This window comes from Phocoena sinus, chromosome 6 (genome assembly GCF_008692025.1).
Source record: "Phocoena sinus isolate mPhoSin1 chromosome 6, mPhoSin1.pri, whole genome shotgun sequence".
Taxonomy (NCBI): Eukaryota; Metazoa; Chordata; class Mammalia; order Artiodactyla; family Phocoenidae; genus Phocoena; species Phocoena sinus.
The window spans coordinates 3,616,804-3,636,861 of NC_045768.1; the positions used below are offsets into that span (position 1 = coordinate 3,616,804).

The following is a 20,058-nucleotide window of genomic DNA, read 5'->3' on the forward strand; positions in this document are numbered from 1 at the left end:
CCTTGGTTCTCCATCCCTGACCCGCTGTGCTCCAAGTCTTCCGAGTAGAAAATGCTTTTTACTCCTTCGAGGCCCTTCTGAGCAGGGGGCAGCCTGGGGGCCTGGGGAACTGGGGACCTGGGTGGCACAGAATGAGGCAGAGCATTGGACCACGTCTTTTTGGCACCTGGGGGTCCTCATTTGGAAGTGGGTGGAGTCACTGCCCTGGTTGGAGTGAGGAGGCCTCCGGAGTGAACTGGACACCAGGACAGTGGCGGGAAAGAGGGGAGCAAGAGAGGCTTCTGAGGTCCTGCACATCTCCCCTGGAGCCGGCAGGTCCTGCTCCTTTGCCCCTCCGGGGTAGGGAGAGTCGCTGCCTTGACTACACCCAAACAAAGGTGTGTGTTTTGTTTTCTGGTTTTCCTGCCTGGGGCTGCAGTGCTGGGGCTGACCACCAGGGGGCGGGCTGTGCTCACTCTGCTCAATGGAGCAACTGGAGCAGGGAAGGGGCACCCGGGAGTCATTCTGGGCGTCCCCCTGCCTCCGACCCAAAAGGCACCTTTTATTGCTAGCCTCCAGGTCCACAATATGAGCTGCTCAGAGGCAGGAGGGGGCTCCAAGATCCTCTATTGATTCAGCTACTGTGCCCTGGGCACTCACCCAGGAGCTCACAGCTTAGAAGGGCAGATGGACAAAAGCAGGAAAGCAAATCCCCGTGAGAGAGAAGAGCAAGTGCTCTAGGGAATGAGTCAGGGCCCTGGAAGGAGGGCCAGGAGCCCCTGGAGGGTCTAAAAGGCCTCCAAGGTGACATTGATGCTGTGACCAGAAAGACAAGAGCAGCCAGCCCTGCACACTCTGTGAGCAGTGAGCCTGGGGGAAGGTCAAAGGTGCAGAGACTTGGAAACAGATGATTTTGTAGCCAGGAAGAAGTGAGACAGGAGCCAGTGTGGCTGGGAGAGCTGAGAAGGAGAGCGGGGAGGAGGGCAGGGCAAGACCTGGAAGGACATCCCGGTGTCTGTGCCATGCGACAGCATCCCCTAATGTAGCGCTTACAAGGACAAACACTGACCCTCTCAGTGTCTGTGACCAGGAGGCAGGCTCAGCTCAGCTGGGAGCCTCTGCCCTGAGGTCCCCCAGGAGGCTGGGCTGTGGTCTCAACTGAGGCTCAATCAGGGTGGGGTCTGCCTCTGAGACCATTCTCGGGTTATTGGTGGGATTCATCTAGGCGATGGGCGGGTGCAGAGAGATATTCCGGAAGGAAGTGTCCTGTGGTAGGGTTGGTTTGAGTAGGGGAGGTTACGATGCTGGAGATGAGAATGATGATTGGGTCTGGCATCTACCAAGCGCTCACCTGCGCTCCATCCTCACTGCCCCGGGTCACCTGCATGGTCATCAGGTTCCTGGGCTCTGCCTGGAACACTGGCTTGGCTGCACTTGGCTGGGGTAGCAGAGGTAGGACTTGGTCCACTGGAGGTGGGGTGGTGTATTAGTTTCCTTTAGCTGCTGTAACAGAGTACCATAAACCGTGTGACTCAAAACAACAGAAATTTATTCTCTCTTAGTTCTGGAGGCCACCATGCTCTTTGAAGACTCTAGGAGGGGATCCTTCCTTCTTCCTTGCCTCTGCCAGCTTCTGGTGGTTGCCAGCAATCCTTAATGTTCCTTGCCTTGTAGACGCATCCCTCCAAACTCTGCTTCCATACTCACATGGCCTCCTCTGTGTGTATGTATCCGGTTTTCCCTCTTCTTATAAGGACACTGGTCATTTGATTAGGGCCCACCCTACTCCAGTATGACCTCAGCCTAACTTGATCATGTCTGCAAAGACCCTATTTCCAGAGAAAGACAAATCTCACGTGATATCGCTTATATGTGGAATCTTTAAAAATGGCGCAAATGAACTTATTTACAAAACAGAAATAGAGTCACAGATGTGGAAAACAAACCTATGCTTATGAAGGGGGAAAGCGGCGGGGGGAATAAATTGGGAGATGGGATTGACATGTACACACTACTATATATAAAACAGATAACTAATAAGAACCTACTGTATAGCACGGGAAACTCTACTCAGTACTCTGTAATGGCCTATATGGGAAAAGAATCTAAAAAAGTGGATATATGTAGATGTATAACTGATTCACTTTGCCGTACAGCAGAAAGTAACACGACATTGTAAATCAACTATAATCCAGTAAAAATTAATTTTTAAAAAAAAGAGTGCTCCTAAAAAAAAAAAAAAAGACTATTTCCAAATAAGGTCTTATTCACAGGTGCACAAGGTTAGGACTTCAACTTGCCTTTTGTGGGGACACAGTTCAGTCCAGAACAAGGACATTGAAGTGATTCTACCCCCGAAGGCCAGGTACCCAGGTGTCCTCAGGGATGGGGGCAGCAGTTGGGGTCTGATCAGGTGTCCGGGGCTTGGCCCCCGGCTGGAGGTTTTGGGGTGTGATGGAGCCTGGGGGTGCCCTGTCGGGGACAGCACGGCTCCCCAGCTCGGCGCGTCCTGACGCAGCACCAGCAGGTGGCGCTGTGACCTCCTTGCGACGGCCCCGGCGCGGCTCTGAACAGCCGCGGCGCGTAGACAAAGGTCTCACCTTCCAGTTGCGAGGAGACGACAGACACAAAATTGTAAGCAGACCAGGAGCACAGTCAGTTCAGGGGTGACGCGCTGCGGAGGAAATCAAACAAGGCGGGGCCCCGGGGTAGTGACTGGGTGGCGACCTGAATGGGCCGCCACGGGGCCCGACCCCGTCAGACCCACAAGGGTTAGTTTTTCGTTTCCTGCTATACCTGCAAGCTGAGCCGACCCTTCTCAGCTGCTTGCAGGGGCCCTGCAGCTATGATTACACTGGGGGTGGTTTCCAGACAGCTCTCCCATTACCGCCGGCCGGGTGTCCGTGCGTCCCAGATGTTGGGGGGATCGCAGAAGGCAGCCATGGGGATGGGTGGGCAGGCCGAGCAGGTCAATGCTTAAGGGGTCCCTTCCCCAGAGACCCTGCCCAAAGGGGGCGATGCTGCCTGAGCTCTCCCATGGCCCGCCTGGTGGGGTTCTGCCCGGTTGTACAAAGCGGGGAGCACCATCTGTTGCTGAGGACCAGGGCCCCTGGGCTCCCCGAGGCATCACTGAGATGCAGCAAAGTGCCCCGCGTGGCCCTGGCCCGGGAAGTGGAGGCCGTTTCTTCCTGTGTTCTTTGGGCGCTTCCGCATCTCACAAGGCCGGGGTCAGTAGCCCTTGGCGGTGGGTCACTGAGGGATTTACGCAGCAGGTGTTCATCGAGGGCCTCAGAGCTGAGCACTTGGCCCGTGTGGAACACCTTGACTCCCATCTGAGGGGATCAGACCGTAGACACGAGGGACAAGGGTATAGGACAAGCAATAGATCCAGTGGGGAAGGCATTTGACTGGGACCCTGGGGGCCTGGGTTTGGTGACCGCTCGGCCAGCAGTGGCACACTGGCCACGGGGCCACGCTCTGTAGAGTTCTAGGCCACTCCCACACCTCCATCCCGGGCTGCGGAGATGCCTGTTGTAACGACAGCCAGCCCATGGCACCTCCCCTGCGTCCGGCCTTGGGCTGCAGTGTCTCGTTGTATCTGCAAGATCAGCACTGCTGCCATCCTCACTTTTGGGAAACTGAGGCCCTGGGAGGCCAAGGGACTCCCACAGCTAGATAGTGGCAGGGCTGGTGAGGGCGCGTCCCTGCGTGCAGACAAGCCTGGGAGGGGCCCGGCATGGGCATGGGCGTTGGGGGCAAATTCCTTCCAATTACAGTGAGCTCCCAACGGTCAGGGCAGGGCAGGCCCCAAGGTGGTGGTTAACAGCGGGAGTGGAGATGTAAACAGAGCTAATGGACCCGTTTGTCCTCACCCCGCTCTAATGAAGGCCTTGGACTCTGTTCTCTGCATTTTCTTAGGGTTCTGGGACTTTGAACCTCAGTGAGTCTTCTCTTAGGGTCACGGCTGAGTGGTCTCCCTGGGGGTGGGGGAATGGGGTTTTGGGGCGTCAATGTCTCCTCCCAGGGCAGCCAGGCCAGGGTGAGGAGGTGGAGAGGAGAGGGCATCCCCCTAATGATAAGTCCCAGGAGAAAGGAGAGTTCCCATGGCAACCAGGAGGCGTTGCTCGGCAACTACGGGTCCCCGAAATACTTGCCTGCAGGAAGGCTCAGGGCTGGGGCTTTCCCATGGCCTGTGTGTAGCCTTAGCCACTCTGTGGCTGATCTACCACACCCTCCTCTTCCACCCAGCAGCCTCAACCTCTGAGTCTTCCTGAGGGAAACCCTAGCCTGCTCCCCCCCTCCCCATTGCCCCACCCTGCCAGCCAGCCACCGGGCATCAGGCCAGTCCCCTAGCAACGGCTATTTCCTGGACAACTGAGTGACAGTTGATGGTAGCAGAACGTCATAAAGTGCAGGGTCGGAGGGCACAGCAGATGGAACCCAGTACCAGCCAGGGCTGGGGGCAGTATGGTGTCTTGTGCTTTGCACCCCCTGCATGCTGAAGCCATGAGTAACCTGGGCCTGGAGCAGGGCGGCAACGCAGGGTGTTGCTGGAGGGGGCGACGGGTAGAGTGCTGAGATAGAGGATTTCTGTTCTGGGCCGCCTTGGAGACTTGGCTGTGTGACCCTGGCATGCCCCTTCTTACTAGCCTCAGTTTCCCCGTCTGTAGTCACAGCTACCCTTGTACCCGTGTGTTCACCATTAAGTGCATAAATTATGCCACCTATGGGGCCTTGGGGTGGGAGGGTGAGGGACCAGGACCAGGCCAGGCACTGCTTCTTCATCTGCCCATCTGCATCCGTCTCCACGGTCCAGGGGAGGCAGGCGGCCTCGTGGTTAAGGCCATTCACTGGCTTTGGAGATGGACACCTGTGTCTGTATCCCAGCTCAGTGCTTAGCACTCAGTGTCCTGGAACAGGCACTAAACCCGTGGTGGCTCACTGCTCCCCAGTGTGAGGAAATGGGGTGCCATGGGGATGGAAGGCAGTCCGGCCCTGTGGGCCTCTTAGGGGCTGCTTTAGTTTGTGGGCACTGACCCCGTGCCCAGCAGCCCCAAGGACAGGGATGAGGGCTGTGGGTAGCCAGGAAGGAGCCCCTCGACCACAGGACAGGGTGGCGTGTTGGAAGGGAGGAGAGGCTGGTAGGGGCCAGGCTGCCCAGTGGTTGGACTTTGGAGCTGGGCAGGGAGGAGTGGGACTGCTGGTGACCCCGAGCCAGGATTCTAGACTGACCGTGACCGTTCACTCTCTGAGTGACCTCGGGCCATCGTCTCACCCCTCTGTGCCTCCCTGGCCGCATCTGTCAAACGGGGAGGGGGCGTGCCCACCTCCGGGGTTGGGGGAGGCTCCGGCGGCACCCGGTAACCCGGTGCTGGACACCTGTGTTCGGCGTGCGGGCAGCGCGGGGCTGCCGGACGATCCTGGCCTTGACTGCCCAGTTCCCGCACCCCCGTCCCCAGCCCTCGCTTCGAGCGCAGCAGGAGGAGGGGGCGGGGCGAGGGCGGCGCAGACAATGGCCCGGGACCCGGGCGCCGGCAGCAGTGCCCGGAGCGGGGCGTGGCGGCGCGCCCCTGCCGGCGTTCATGCTGGTGGTCCTGCCGCCGAGCGCGCGGGCGGACGAGGTGAGCCCCAGCCCCGCGGGCGGCCGGGGAGGACGGGCAGGAGGCCACCGGCGCGGGAGGGAACCAAGACGCGGGGGCACTGCCCCCACCCACCCTGGGCTTTCTGCAGGGAGGGAGCTCAGTTCACCGAAGTGAGGCAGCTGGGCCCTTCCCCCACGCCACCCCACCCCTCAGGGGAAGAGGGGGCGGGTCCACCCCGGGGCTGGGGGGGCACCCCAGATCGTCCCCGCTTTCTGGGTTTACTTGGGGAAGGCACAGGGCCTCTTCTCTGGCACCACCTGAGAGTCCAGGTGTGACCACCTGACTCTTTGGAGCTGTGGTGGGGAGGGGGTGACCCTGGACGGTGGAGAGGAAAGTCCCCTTGGCCAGTGAGTGACCTTGAGCCCCAAAACGTACCCACCTCCCAGCCCCTCCACTCTTGGAACTCCACCGTGACCACAGGCCTTTGTCGCAGGAGGCCCTTTCCCAGTAACTGTCCAGCTCAGAACTGGGAGGGTGAGAGCGTGGTGGGGAGGTGAGGAGGACAGTGTGGAAGCCCTTGGGGCTGCCGCCATCTGAAATGAATCTGTTCCAACGAGATTCTTGCTGCTACCCACCCCCATCTGTCTGGGCTGTGGCCCATCTCCATCACCATCTGTAAGGGAGGCCCTGGCCCCTGGTCATGTGGGAGAGGCTGTCTAGAGGTCAAAGGGGAGAGAGAAGTCTGGGGCGGCCGGGGAGCCTGGCTAGGATTTGCGGCATCCAGACAGGTAGATGCCTTCACTCCTCCCTGCCTCTCTTGCCTCACCTGTGGACTCCCTGGATGTCAAGGTGTGTGAAATGTCCCTGAAGCACCTGGCACGAGCACAGGCAAGCCCTCTGCAGGTGGCAGGAAATGCCTTTAACCCTTCAAGGAAAGCAGGTGGCCGTGTGGCCCACCAGCTGTGTGGACAAGCAGTGCTGACCACCCTTGGAGAGCTGGGGGCAGGGCGCCAAGTTGAATCCCCGCGTATTTCCAGCTGGGGAAACTGGGGCCCAGAGAAGCTGAGAAGATTGTCCGGTGAGCTTTCCCTGCATAGCCTTCTAACCTGAAGCCAGCGTTCCAGGCCCCTGACCACCGACCCCCCCCACCGCTGCCCCCATAGGGACTGGAAGGTGCAGACTGGAAGGTTGCCCTTTGACCTTCTAGTTGCTCGGGTTGAAGTTCAAGGGCGAGGCAGTCCACCTGGCCTGAGGCCCTGGGTGGCCAGGGAGGTGGCAGCTGCGGACTTTGGGGGCAGGGAGCTTGTAGGTGGGCAGTGCCGCGTCCACGTCACGGCAGACGACTACAACGACTGCCATTCTCCAGGATTTCAAAAACAGTTTCTTTCACAGCCACTTGGGACCGGGAAATCCCAGCACAGAGTACGGGCCTCCTTCCTCTCTTACCAGCCCTGCCGGGAGCAGGCATGGGGTGTCCCTGAGGAAGCGTGCTCACTGAGTCTGGGGACGTGGGGTGGCCATCGCCTGGCAGTATGAGGTACAGGCGAGCCTCCTGGGGCTGGGTGTCCCATCCTGCACATGGACATGCGACTGTCTTGGGAGCATCCCCCTGCCTTTGGGTGAATGTGTGCACGTCTGAGTGAATCTGTGACCACGTTTGTCATCACGTGCCAGTAGTGTACATGGCAGTCCGGCAGTGGCTGAGCGAGCACACGTGTGAAAGGACACGTGCGGGCTCACGACTGGTGCCGGGGGAGGGAGAGCGCGTATCACGAGAGCACAGGCATGTGTGCACGTGCTTGCATGCAGGCGTCTTCCCTTTTCAGAGCACCAGGCCCAAGCCTTGACCATGAGGAGGCCGGACCCCTCAACCTCTCATCTTTACATGGTTGAGAAGTGTGCCCAGCTCACAGGGCTCTGAAGTGCTTGGCACATGCCTGGCACGCGTGGGCACGCTCTTGCGGTCGCGTGGAGACCTCCACAGCTCTCGGAGGGTCCCCAGGCAGAGAAGGTCAGCTGGTGCCTTGGCACCCCTGTCCCTTGTCCCCCCTGTCCCTTGTCCCAGGTATGAGCAGGTGAAGGCCCTGGAGTCTCACCTTCTGTGGGAGGAACCAAGGAAGGAGCTAAGTCCAGGGCTTGGCAGAAGGACAGTGGACGGTGGGAGGGTGGGACAAAGGCCGTGAAACCATCACTCAGCCCCAGGGCATCCTCTCGCCCTCCCACCCCCCACCGGCCTGCTGGAGAAGAACTGTGAGAAAGAAGGCAGTGGGCACCAGCCCCACCATCTCCCGCAGCCAGCTGGAGCCCCAGGTCCTTTTCAGAGGCCAGGACAGCTCAGGAGGTCCCCCTCTGAAAGGGCAGCCCCGCTTCCCAGGCCCTGGGCCCCCGCAGGCGGGTGGGTGGCAGCGCCGGGTACGCAGTGTCCCTGGCACGGCAGGCAGCCTCCTCACCACAAGAGCCCGTTTGTCCTGACTCCCCTGGCCCTGAAGCCCTGACTGACCAGGCCCCGCTGGGCACAGGGGCCTGACTGTGGGCTCAACTCCCTCCCCCACCCCAGCCTCAGTAGGCCTGGCTGTGCTTCGGGAAGGGGCTTCCTAGGCCAGGCCTAACCACACCAGAGCGAGCTCTGCTTACCCGATGAGCAGAGACCCGTTCCCGAAGAATTGTTACTGAGCTGGGGACTCACGAAGGAGAAAAAAACCCCAGGTTGAACCAGAGCTAAATCGACTGCCCACCTCCCCCGACCGACATCCCCAGGCAGGCTGGCTTCTGGGAGCCTCCAGGCTCCTGTTTTCCAGAAAACCTGGCTTCCCCATTGCTCCTGCCTGGGCATGCCCCCCACCTGTGCTCCCAGCCCCACTCTCTGGAAACCGTTTTAATGGCAGATTGGCAGACTGGGCCTCGCCCTTCCTCTTTGCCATTCCTCAGGCTCCTCTCTAGCCTCACCACCTCCCCCCGGAAGCTTTCCTGGTCATCTTCCCAGATGGAGCTCATTGGCCCCGAACCCTGAATATTTTCGAGTCCAGGAACTTAGAAGCCGCAGGGACCACCTGGACCACGGAGTATTTGTTGAGAGCCCACGGTGTGCCAGGAAATGTTCCAGGGGTCGATACGTCAGGGAACAGTGTCCCTGCTATCAAGGAGCTTAGACCCGTTCCAGTAAGAGAGGGAAGAACTGAAAAGATGCTTAGAACACAGTGGCCTTTGCACTCCTGTGATGGTGTGCGTGTGCACGTGTGAGTGACACAGTCATCCATCTGCCCATCGACAGTGTGAGAACCCACCACGGGCCGGTCCTCTTTCCAGGTACTTGGGTATGAGGGCGAACGGGGCAGATTGAGCTTACAGCCCAATTGAGTGGTGAGACACAAACCAATCCCACAGTGGATGATTTGTTTGTTTTTTGGTTTTTTTTTTTTTTTTGCGGTACGGGCCTCTCACTGCTGTGGCTGCTCCCGTTGCGGAGCACAGGCTCCGTACGCGCAGGCTCAGCGGCCATGGCTCACGGGCCCAGCCGCCCCGCGGCATGTGGGATCTTCCCGGACTGGGGCACGAACCCGTGTCCCCTGCATCGGCAGGCGGACTCTCAACCACTGCGCCACCAGGGAAGCCCTGGATGATTTTTTTATTAACATTTTATTAGTGGTACTTTCTCAGCTCGCCCACCTTATTTAAAGTTGCAGCTCTCCAATCCCATACTCTATCCTATCTTTTTCTTCTCTAGCATGCTTGCCTTCAAACAAGTATTTTACTTATTATACTTGAGGACCAGAAGCTGATCTTTATCTGTTTCATTCCCTGGCCTGTTCCCAGCACCTGAGCAGGGCCTGGCATCTAGTACCTGCTCAGTTAATCAGTTGTGGTTTGAGTGTGGTGCTGTAGTTGGGCCCCCGGCGCCACTCTGGTCTGCAGATGGTGCAGACTGAAAACCCCGTTACCAGTCCCTCAGGGATGCAAGATAAACTGAAATTGCTTAGAGATTTTTACGGCAATTGGATGTTGCCGCGGCATTTCAATTGCATTTTACGACAGTGTCAGTCAGTCCCAATTTGGGGATTAAAAAGGAAAACCACTGATTCTTCCCCACAGAATGTCCTAGGCTACTTGAGGATAAGGTTTTTTGAACATGTGGCCTATGCCAGACCCCATCCTAAGTGCTTCCATCCGATATTGCATTTAACCCATGCGAGCTTTCGGAAGCAGAGGTCATCCCCATGTGTGGCTTAGGACCAGGCTCAGCGCGGGGTGGGGAGAAAGTCACTTGCTAGCTCCCCCAGCCAGTGAGTGGCAGGCTCTGGGTTTGAGCCCAGACTCCGTCTACCTGGAGCCCCAGCTCGTGGCTGACACTCTAATCCATAGAGTTGGATGTTGAGCTCTTTGCTGAGCTGGACGCGGGTGCAGGCCCGAAGGGGCGGAGAACTGTCCTCGGCTGCCACGGGAGGGGGCCGCCGGCACCCTTGGCCCGGCTAGATCCTGCTGGCGCAAAGCCATGGGGAGCAGCTGGGGCAGGGCCCGGATTCTCGGATCCTCAGCTTCTTGGCAACCTGTGTGACTCAGCGGGCTGGTAAAAGGGGCCGGCGGGTGGACAGCCCGAGCAGGGGAGCCCTGTGGCCAGTGAATCAGTAGTCAGAGCAGCTGACCGCTGGGTTACTGTCCTGCCTGGGGCGGGGCCAAGCCTCAGCTCTCAAAACAAGCACAGCCCCTCTGTCTTTCTCCCTCCCGGCTCCCCTGGCAGATGCTCCCTGTGGCTCTGCCGTTCCCAGGGGTCCCCACATCTCCCCAGCCTGGAAGAGGGGACAAAGCCTTCCGGTTCGGGCGTGTGGCCTTCCACAAGTCACCCTGAGGCTCTGGCCCCCGATGGCCTTCCTGTAAAGAGGGACCCCCTGCCCATGGAAGGGCACCTCCAGGATAGACTCTCCCTCGGCTCTTATGAAAAGCTGGGAGCAGCATGGGAACAACAGCCCCAAAGCCAGACTGCTGTGTGGCTTTGGGTGAGTTCAGTGCCGTCTCTGAGCTCTGTCCCCAAGCTCACCTGCAAAACTGCCTCACACATTGTGACGATTAAATGATATCCACACTGGCATATCAGTGAACACAGAAATACTAGAGAGGTCGATGACTCCGGTTTAGGCATGGAGTTGGGGGTGGGGGAGGTGAACAGGGAAATGGATGTCAGAATCTCAAGCTGGGCCTCATACAGCAGACAGACCACCCACCCTGCTGACGGGGACCCAGCAGCCCCAAACCTGCCCGTGCTGCCAGGAACAAATCCACTTTAACCCAGTGCACAGTGGAGGAAGGCAAGCTGCCCTGGGGACCGGACAGGCCCAGGCATATACCTGGGGTTGGCACTGACCATCTGTGCAGCCGCGGGCAAGTTGTTTGCCCTCTCTGGGCCTCGGTTTTCTGTTTTACAGCAGAGGTAGTCGCCGTGGCTTCATCTGTTTCACAGATGCTGGGTGGAAAGGTGTTTTGTCTCGTCAGTAGCCACTTCTGCCTGCAAGGCTTCTATTTGCCTTAGGTGAACCCCCCCCGGACCTAAGCCCCTCTCCCAGCTTGTGGGGCTGGGACACTGGTGCGCATGGCTGTGGCATCACCCCTACCTAGCAGGGCCAGGCTGGTGGTGACTGTGTTGAGAGACCTGATGATGGGCCTCATGTTCCCAGAAATGAGAGGGAGGAGAACTGGGCTGTCCCCACCCCCAGCAGGACCCCAAGTCAGGTCAGGAGGCTGCAGGAAACAGGAACGAAAGCTTGGCCCCAGGCCTCTCCCGCCTGCTTCCTGGACAGGATGTTGTGCTGAGTAAACAGCTTGAATTGGAGTCGCCACTCCGGCTCTGAGTCACAGCTCCTAGCGACGGCCACGCGGTGTTTATAAACGGTGTGCTTCCCACCCACCAGGGCCTGCCCCCAGCCCCGCCCCCGGAGTCTGAAGAGGGTGAGGGGACCCCACGTGCCGGAGGCAGCAGGCTCCCCCGGAATCCCTCCCCTGCCCAAAGGGCTTGATTCGGGGCGCACGTCTGTGCGTACACGTGTGTCCACGAGCGGGGTTTTGCTACGTCTGGGCTCGTGTGTGGCTGACCAGGTGCCTTATCCCAGGGCTACCTTGCATCGTGGGCAGAGTGCCATTTTCAGGTCACGTGACCTTGGTGTCCTGGGACAAGCGTGGAAGCCGGGGTAGCATCTCAGGGCTGGTGTGCGTGTTCCCCGAGGCCACGCCCACCCAGAGCTCCGTGCACAGTATAGGGGCACAGGAATGGAGGTGAAGTGGCGGGGGTGGGGGTGGGGTTGCAAGTGGAGCGCCCCTAACTGGTCCCAGCCTCAGAGCCCTGGCTCTCCGTGGCCGGTCTCCGTTCCAGGCCGTGACAGTGATGGTGTGGGCCATGTGGTGACACAAGGCCGGCAAGGAACAAAGGCGCCTCTGCTCTGCCCTACACGGGTGGGAGGAGGGGTGGATGGGCCCCGCCTCTCCTCCCCTCGCCCCTCCTCCTCAGGGCTCCTGCCTTTCTTGCCGGCAGCTGGTCCTGTCCTACCTCCTGGCTGTGACTCAGGCCCTCGGCCTTCCCAGAGCTCAGGGCCCACTGCTCGGGTCCAGCCCTGCCTGGGCCTGGCCTGGCTCACAAAGGAATGGCCCAAATGTCTCTGAGGCCAGACTGACCTGTGCGGGGGCCTAGGGTCATTGGAGAAGAGCCCGGGGAGCCTTGTCTGGTGCTCAGGAGCTCCGGGAGGGAGATGTGCCGCCCGGCACAGATCCTGGTACCCGGGAAGCCCTCAATAAATGCCTGTCAAATCAAAGGCATTAACACACGGACACACCTAACTGGGCAGCCTGGCTCCCTATTGGCTCCTGTGACCCCACCCCTGCTTCTTCTAAAGGCCTCTTGAAGCTCTCCGCCACCCCCAGGAATGTCCACACAGTTGGAAAGGCTTTCCCATCCCGTCGCCCACCCGCTCATCCCTGCCACAGCGCTGGGCCCAGGGACCAGGAGGCCATGGCTCAGGGAAGACCCTCCCCCATTTCATCCAATGCCCCCAAGGCTAGGGAGAGCTCGCTGGTCCACTTCCAGGGCAGCCAAACCGCATCGAGGGGTGCCCGAGGTCACATGGCCAGTCAGCTGGCAACACAGGGGGAGAGAGGCCAAGGGTGGGGTCTGCCCAGGCCCCACAGGGCTGTCTCCCTCCTCGGAACTCTACTGCCCCCTGCCTCACCCGTGTCCTGCTGGAGCCTGCACAGGGCTTCTCCCCAACAAGATTGAGCAGCTGGGGGAGCCCTGCCATGCCAGCCTGTCCTCGAGAAAGTGGACCAGAGTGTGTCTGCCAGCCCTCTTGGCCTCCCCTCTGCCGGACCAGGGTGACAACAAACATTTCCAAGTTATCCACTGGGATCCGGTTGCAGGGCTGCGTGCCGAGCACCCCACAGACCTCACACTGCCATCTGGAGCTTGCTCTTGGAGGTGGAGCCAGGCCACAGTACCCCTGGTGCAGGGGCAATTCCGCCAACATTCACTGAGTGTATATTATATGCCAGGCCCATGTCCATGGGACACGATCAGAGTGCAGGTCCCCTCAGTGCCAGCCACGAACCAGGCCTGTGCTGAGTTCTTGTTGAATCCTGCAGCGTCCTTGTGCCCATTTTACAGATGAGGAAACTGAGGCCACTAAGTCGCTGGCCCAGAGTCCCAGAGCTGCTAATAGAGAGCCCAGTCTCCTAAACCCACCCAGTTTCCCAAAGGTCCAGATTAAGAGCCTCCATGCCCAGAAGGGCTAAGGTGGCTGGGGAGAAGAAGCAGGGGTGCCTGAGTGGAGATGAGCGTGGGGTGAGTCAGGGCCGAGTGAGTGGGAGGGGGCTGGGGGCAGGGAGGACTTTGGATGCTTTTGTGGGTTGAACAGAAGCCTTTGGAGGGATTTTAGTGCCAGGGAAACATGCTGCGCTCTGGGTGCAGGCATGAGGTGGGCACCTGCAGGCAGGAAGGCGGCTGCCTCAAGGTCCACCTGGAACCCCCTCCCACTCAGCCCCCCAACCTCCAGATGCCCACCCACATCCCTGAGAGAAGCCCCACCCTAGGGGCTCCTGTGTCCCGGGAGTCCTTTCTTCCATGAAAGAAATTCTCCTGCCCCAGAGGTGGGGGGCGGGGATTTGAATTTGAAAACCTCTGTACACCACCCCCCCCTCCTATAACAGATCAGGAAACTGAGGCTCAGAGAGAAGAGGAACCTGCGAGTCCCAAAGGGAGGCAGTACCAGGCGGGGGCAGGAACCAGGTCTCGGTTCTGCGGCTCTGAGCTGCCTGCGCCCCACAAAGCCACCGGAAGAGGATGTGAAACACTTGCTCAGAGAGGCAGAGCAAGTGCTGGCGGGGCTTGGCGTCAGGGCGGCATGCTGGGCCCTGGCCACCCCACCAGGGCCCCGGGGCCTGATGTGCCTGTGGGCCGGCTCCGGAACCCCTGTCCACCCCCTTCTCCTCTCGGCCTCCGCGATCCTGCGTCCCCAGCCGGCTGCCCACCAGGGTCCGAGGAGGGTAAGGAAGCAGCCCTTGGCCTCTGGGTCATCCTGGCATCTCCGGGTCTGGGCATCTGGGCTGTGGATGCTGACGAAGGGAGGATGTGGGCTCCGCAGAGGTGCGCACAGACAGGACCCGGATTCTCCCTGTGATATCTTGGGCAAGTCCTTGCTCCCCGGGCCTCAGCTTTTCCGTTTGTCAGATGTGTGGGTTGGGCTTATCCCATGGCATACAATGTCTGGTTTGCAGCAAAATGAGAAAAATGGAGACAAGGTCGTGAGTTTTCCTTAAAGCCAAATGTATTCATTTAACAATTATCCATTTTTTCTGATCGTATGCCCTCCTTGTTACTTTTGGTGGGGTCTTTTCTGAAACGATGGTAATGATAGTGGTGATAGTGGTAATGATAGTGGTGGCATTTTTTTTTTTTTTTTTTACTGCCCTACTTGGCAAGATAAACGGTTGCCAACCCTAGGTTGGTCCCCGCAGTTTAAAATTAAATCCCATGTCTGGGTGCCAGGGGTGGAGGAGCTCCGAGGGCTGAGTGGCGGGGAAGGCTTCCGGAATTAGATGATGGCTTAGAGAAAGCGGGGTCTCCTGCGCACCCTCCACAGGGCCTGGCAGGGCTCACACCTGCCTGGGGGCCCCACTGGCCAAGCTGCTTTGACCTCCGTGACGTGTACTCGCCACCTTTTCTGACTCTGGGTGGTGATTTCCCCCCAGGCAGGGGAAATGGGGACAGGGCCTCAGGGTGCTGGGAGACACAGCTGGGCCCACCCTAAGACAGCAGGTCTGAGCTGCAGCTACTGGCCCGGCTCAGGACACAGCCCGGTCCACCCACCCTTGGCTGGCTCTCAGCCTGGTGAGAGTGGGAATTCCTGGCCCTGTTTATCACGGGAGCAGGTATGACAGCCACGCGGGTGACACCAGGCCTAGGCACTCGGGCGCCCGACTCCACTGGGGCCGGCAGATGGGCAGACAGACTGGCAGAGGGCCTCCCTGGGAGCCCACCCCCGGCCTGGCTCCCACCCCATGATGGCCCAGGAAGCCAGGCCTGCCGAGCCCAGAGGCAGGAAGGGTTGGGTGTTCCTCGCCTGTGTCTCTGGGGTGACCACCAGACAGAGGGTCGTCGCCCGCCGTGCTGCTCTCCAAAGCCCCACACCTTGGCCGAAGACACCTCTGCCGGCACCGGCCACCGAGGTGAGTTTCCCGGGCATTCGGTGCCTCTGCTGAGAGACTGGCTAGGCCACGGCCAGGGCCCTTGACGTCCTCCCCTCCCGTCAGAACTGGTTGAAGAAGTTTGGCTGGAAGCTGCCCAGGGAGGCTCCATCTCCCATTCTGGGTGTGGAAGAGGAGGCGGGGGGGTGGTGGTGTTGGTGGTGGCGGTTACCCTGGGACCCGTGTCTGCCCACCTGGCCGGCCTGTCTACCTGCCGCCTGCCCAGGCGGGTTAGCGTGGCTGCGGCTTGTCCTAGCGGCTCTGCGGGTTCATATGAGGTGTCTCAGATTACAAAGAGCTCTTGTGCATTGTTTCATCATCTTTCCTGAGAGCCAAGTGGTGGTGGTATTACTACTACTTTTATTACTGTTATTATCCCCCTCTTACTGATGGAGAAACTGAGGCTCAGGGAGATGGAACTGAGGCTAGGAAGGTGCCTAGCAGGGACTTGAACACAAACCTAGGCTCTACGTTTTAAGAGATTCCCAAACCTACAGGCCTGCTCCTTGGTCGTGTGTGCCCAGCGCTCCACCGGCGTGGTCCCTGCGAGGGACGGGACCCCTCCCTTTCTGACCTTCCCCTCCGTTGTTCTCGTGTTTCAGGCTGAGTTTCCACGTGTTTGTGTCCCTTCTGTTTCTCTTCCTCTCTCCTCCCCTGCACTCCCACCTCGGGCTAGTCACACGTTGGATTGGTGGCCTTTGGGGACGTCAGGGACCCCTCAGGTTGCTGGGCCCTGAGCGCTCTGGGAGTGGAGGACTGTCATCAGAGTGGCTCCTGGTCTCACTCTGTGGCCCTGGATCACACGTGTGCCCCTCCGAGTGTCCCCCTTAGCGTCCCAAGAGTTAGAGTCAGGGCCACGCACACCCACCTCCGGGGGAGGAAGGGAGGCCGCACAGGGAGCTCTCCTGAGCCACTTCCACGGCTCCGGGCACTGATTCATCTTGTTCTGGTCACCCTGGGACAGCAACGCCCTGTGAGGTCAGAGATTTGGGGCGATGATGATGTCAAACCCCTCCACCCAGGATGGTCTCCTAGATGTTTGGAAGCTTCACTTCCCACCTCCTGACCATTTCTGAGCTTGGCCTCCAGCCTGTGAGGCCAAAGAGGAGGAGGCGGTCCCTGGAAGTTCCCAGGGACCAGCGGCAGAGGAGGTGGGGCTAAGCTGGGCCCACTCGCTGTGCCAATAGTTCCCACGCTCAGCCCAGGTGCGTCACCTCCTGCCAAGGTGTGTGCTCACCTGCCCACAGAGGGCTACCCCAGGACTCAGGCTGCCAGGAATGGTGACATCAGGTCAGGGGAATGACCGAGGAGCCTGGCCAGGCCACACCCCTTCAATGACCTCCCCAGGCTCTAAATATAGACCAGAAAAGACAGACAGACCTGGTGACCTCCACCTGCCCAGTGAGAGGTGAAAGGTTTTCCACAAAGGCCTGGTCCGAGTCCGGGTACCTGTTCCTCATTGGGCCACCAGCTCCCTCCATCACCTTGGCCGAGCCCAGACTGGAGGAGGTGATGACCAAAGCCCTTGTCATCTGGGCATTTCCTTGAATCAGTTCTCGCTCTGAGCCACCGTGTGCCTGCCGGGCTTCCCCAGAGTTGCACCCTGGGCCCAAACCCCATCTTCTGGGACCCTGTGCTGGGCAAAGTGATGGGTGGGAAGTGGGAAGCATGGGCTAGGCAGAGAGGGGCTGGCTCGAGGCTCTGAGGACCGCAGCTGTTCTGTGTGAGCCTCACTGGGCGTGGTGAGAGAGGACCCCAGAGATGCAAGCTGGGGTTGCACCAAGCAGTTGGTCTTTTGCCTGAGGGCGAGGGGCTGGGGGGCTTTGAAGGGTCAAGACCCCTCTGGTTGCTGTGCATCAGGGGGACCAATGATCAGACGACAGTGGGTAGGAAAAGGGGCCCCAGAGGTTTGGCCTGAGACACCTTTCCCTTAAACCGGAGGTGGCTACTCAGGGGCCTCTGAGCCAGGGAGTGAGGGGAAGCCCAGTGGGGTCTGGGGCAAACCCACAAGCAGATGGCTCGGCTGGAGAGGACAGCTGCCTGTCAGCTCCCACCCGGTCTCCTGTTGCGTGGGAACACAGACCCGGTGCGGCTGGGTTGTCCAAAGTTACAGGAGCAGCCAGAAATGTGGATTTTTATATGAAATCACCTGACCTTTTACTGTTGGCTCAAAAATTGAAAAACACTTTGCAAGCCAACCAAAACACACGTGGGCTAGATTTGGCCCGGTTCTCTTCCCAGCTGTCAGCTAGAGACCTGTCTTTTGAGCTTCCCGTGCGAGGAGCGTCCTGCCTACAGGAACGGTCTGTATGGCGATGTCGTCCAGGGCTCCTTGTGACGCCCAGAGAAGGACAGATCCACTCTCCGGGGAAAGGCTGTACAGTGCTTTGTACTCTCTCTCCCTCCCAGCAGACTCTCCAAGGGCCCAGGTTAGCATAGACTCGATTTCAGGCTTGCCTGAGGTCCCTGGGTTTGCCTCCAGCCCCATCTGAGCTGCGTGATTCAGTTTCCCAGCTGCCCACTGCCTCGGGCCCCTTGTGTTGTAAGGATGCTCTGAGTGCCCCTTGGGTGTGGAGCCTGGGAAATGGTGACGGTGGGGGCGTGGTCACTGCGCTGGCCCCGGGTCTGGAGGTTGCTCCCCTCCCTCCAGGGCTACTGTGAGCCTCAGCAGCATTAGGGGACAAGTTGCAAACTGTGTCCTTTTTCTTTTCTAACTTCTATTATGGAAAATTCCAAAAAGACACAAAAGTGGAGAAAATGGCATAAAGGCACGCAGCGCTCGTGATCACCAAGTGCGGGGCCACTCGTGCTGCAGTCTTCTTCTCTTACTGGCCCCATGTCCTGCCCGCCTTCCCCACAGCAAACGATATTGACACAAATCCCAGGCACATCATTCCATCCATCTCTCTCTCTCTCTCTCTCTCTCTCTCTCTCTATATATATATATATATATATATTTTTTTTTTTTTTTTTTTTTTTTTTTTGCGATACGCGGGCCTCTCACTGTTGTGGCCTCTCCCGTTGCAGAGCACAGGCTCCGGACGCGTAGGCTCAGCGGCCATGGCTTACGGGCCCAGCCGCTCCACGGCATGTGGGATCCTCCCGGACCGGGGCACGAACCCGTGTCCCCTGCATCGGCAGGCGGACTCTCAACCACTGCGCCACCAGGGAAGCCCCATCCATCAATATTTTAATACATTCCTCTAATAGTAACCAAAATCCTGTGAGCACACCCAAAAAATGATGTCTATCATCTGGCTATCATCAGATATCCAGTAGTGTTCAAATAATCCCAATTGTTCCTCAGGGTTTTCTTTGTTTTCTTTCTTTGTTTTTTTTTTAAAAAAAAAAAAAACAGTTGCCCTGTTCAAATCACAATCCAGAATCTGCACGTTGCATTTGGTCGTATGTCCCACCTTTATTTTATTTATTTTTTAAAATATTTATTTATTTATTTTGGCTGCGCCGGGTCTTAGTCGTGGCACGCGGGCTTCTTAGTTGCGGCATGCATGCAGGGTCTACTTCCTCGACCAGGGATCAAACCCAGGCCCCCTGCATTGGGAGCTCGGAGTCTTACCCACTGGACCACCAGGGAAGTCCCTGTCCCACCTTTATTTTAATCTACAGTTTCTCCTTTGTGTTTTCCCCTGAAATGTATTTGTTGAAACTGGGTGGTTTGTCCTGTGAAGATTCCCAGAGTCTGGAATTTGTGGGGTGCATCCTTATACATGTTTAACATGTTCTGTGCCCTGTCATTCCCCCGAAAGGTTGTTCCATGCAGAGGCCTGGTTGGATTCAGGTTAGGTTTTTGGCAAGGGCACTTCGTGGGTGGCTCTGTGTTCATCCATCAGGTGGCACCTACTGTCCTGGCCCCCTCTCTTTTGCCCTTGGGAAGAGATCTACCCCACAGCTTTGGGGGAGGATCGTGAGGGGACGTGCTTGAGGGCCGGGGAGGGGGGCCTCAGTGAACTGCAGTCCCTGGTGAGGAGCTTTACCTGTGCTGTCTTCCCTTTGCTAACCAGGAGAAAACTGTGCCTTAGAGATCAGGTGACTCTTCGGGGGCCGAGGGCTGAGGGGTGGGTGGCATTGGCAGGGAGGGAGGGTCACACAGTAAGAAAGGGGTGGAGCTGGACTTTAAACCCAGGTATTTCAGTGCCAGAACCTGGCTTCTGTGCTACCCTGCCCCTCTGGGAACTAAGGATGTGTGCGTATGTGTGCGCGCATGTTCACGCAGCTGGAGCAGCAAACAAGCTTGCCAGGACCCAGGAGGGGAGCCCCAAAGTGGGGGGAACAAGGCGGGGAGGGGGACAGGCACCAACCAGACAGACACCAACCAGAGGGAACCCCCCCATCGCCCCCTCCATGCAAATGATGTCCAGGTAGTCGGATGGGAGGCAGCCAGGCCGACTGTGTTGGTGTGTTGCATCCTGATGGAACTCCCCAGTCCTCACCTCCCCAGCCTGCTTGGGCCCCCCTAACCCCGGCCCCCTTGACCTTCAAGGTCAGAGAGGTAGTGACCTTGGTGCACTCAGGAGTCACTTGGCCTCCATGGCCCCCTTTCCCCAGCTGTAAAACGGGCACGAGCTTGCTTCCCAGGCCCCTCCCTGGGAGAAAGAGATAAAGGGAGCAGAGAAAAGAGATAAAGTGAGTACAGGTAGGTGCTGGGCTCTCCAGGCACTGAGAGCTTGGCCCCAGGAGAAGGAGTGTGGGAAGAGAAGCTTCTAGCCCAAGGCCGTGTCCAGTGTCCAGGTCACCCCTGTCTTGGTCTTTGAAGACCTCA

The 20,058-nt window shown here is 58.8% G+C and overlaps 1 protein-coding gene across 4 annotated transcripts in view; it reads left to right on the forward strand.

The window, feature by feature from the left end:
* The window catches only part of RALGDS (ral guanine nucleotide dissociation stimulator), a 47,311-nt gene that overhangs the window by 1,030 nt on the left and 26,223 nt on the right, over positions 1-20,058 (forward strand). Inside the window, exon 1 of one of the 4 annotated variants that reach the window (XM_032635068.1) lies at positions 13,880-14,078. The exons of 1 other annotated variant lie outside the window; for it this stretch is intronic. In XM_032635068.1, the coding sequence (XP_032490959.1) occupies positions 13,977-14,078 (102 nt within the window). In that variant the 5' untranslated portion in view covers positions 13,880-13,976. Of the gene's footprint in view, positions 1-13,879; positions 14,079-14,505; positions 15,261-20,058 lie in introns of those variants that run through there. 2 more of the 4 variants (XM_032635064.1, XM_032635066.1) reach the window with 2 other exon arrangements.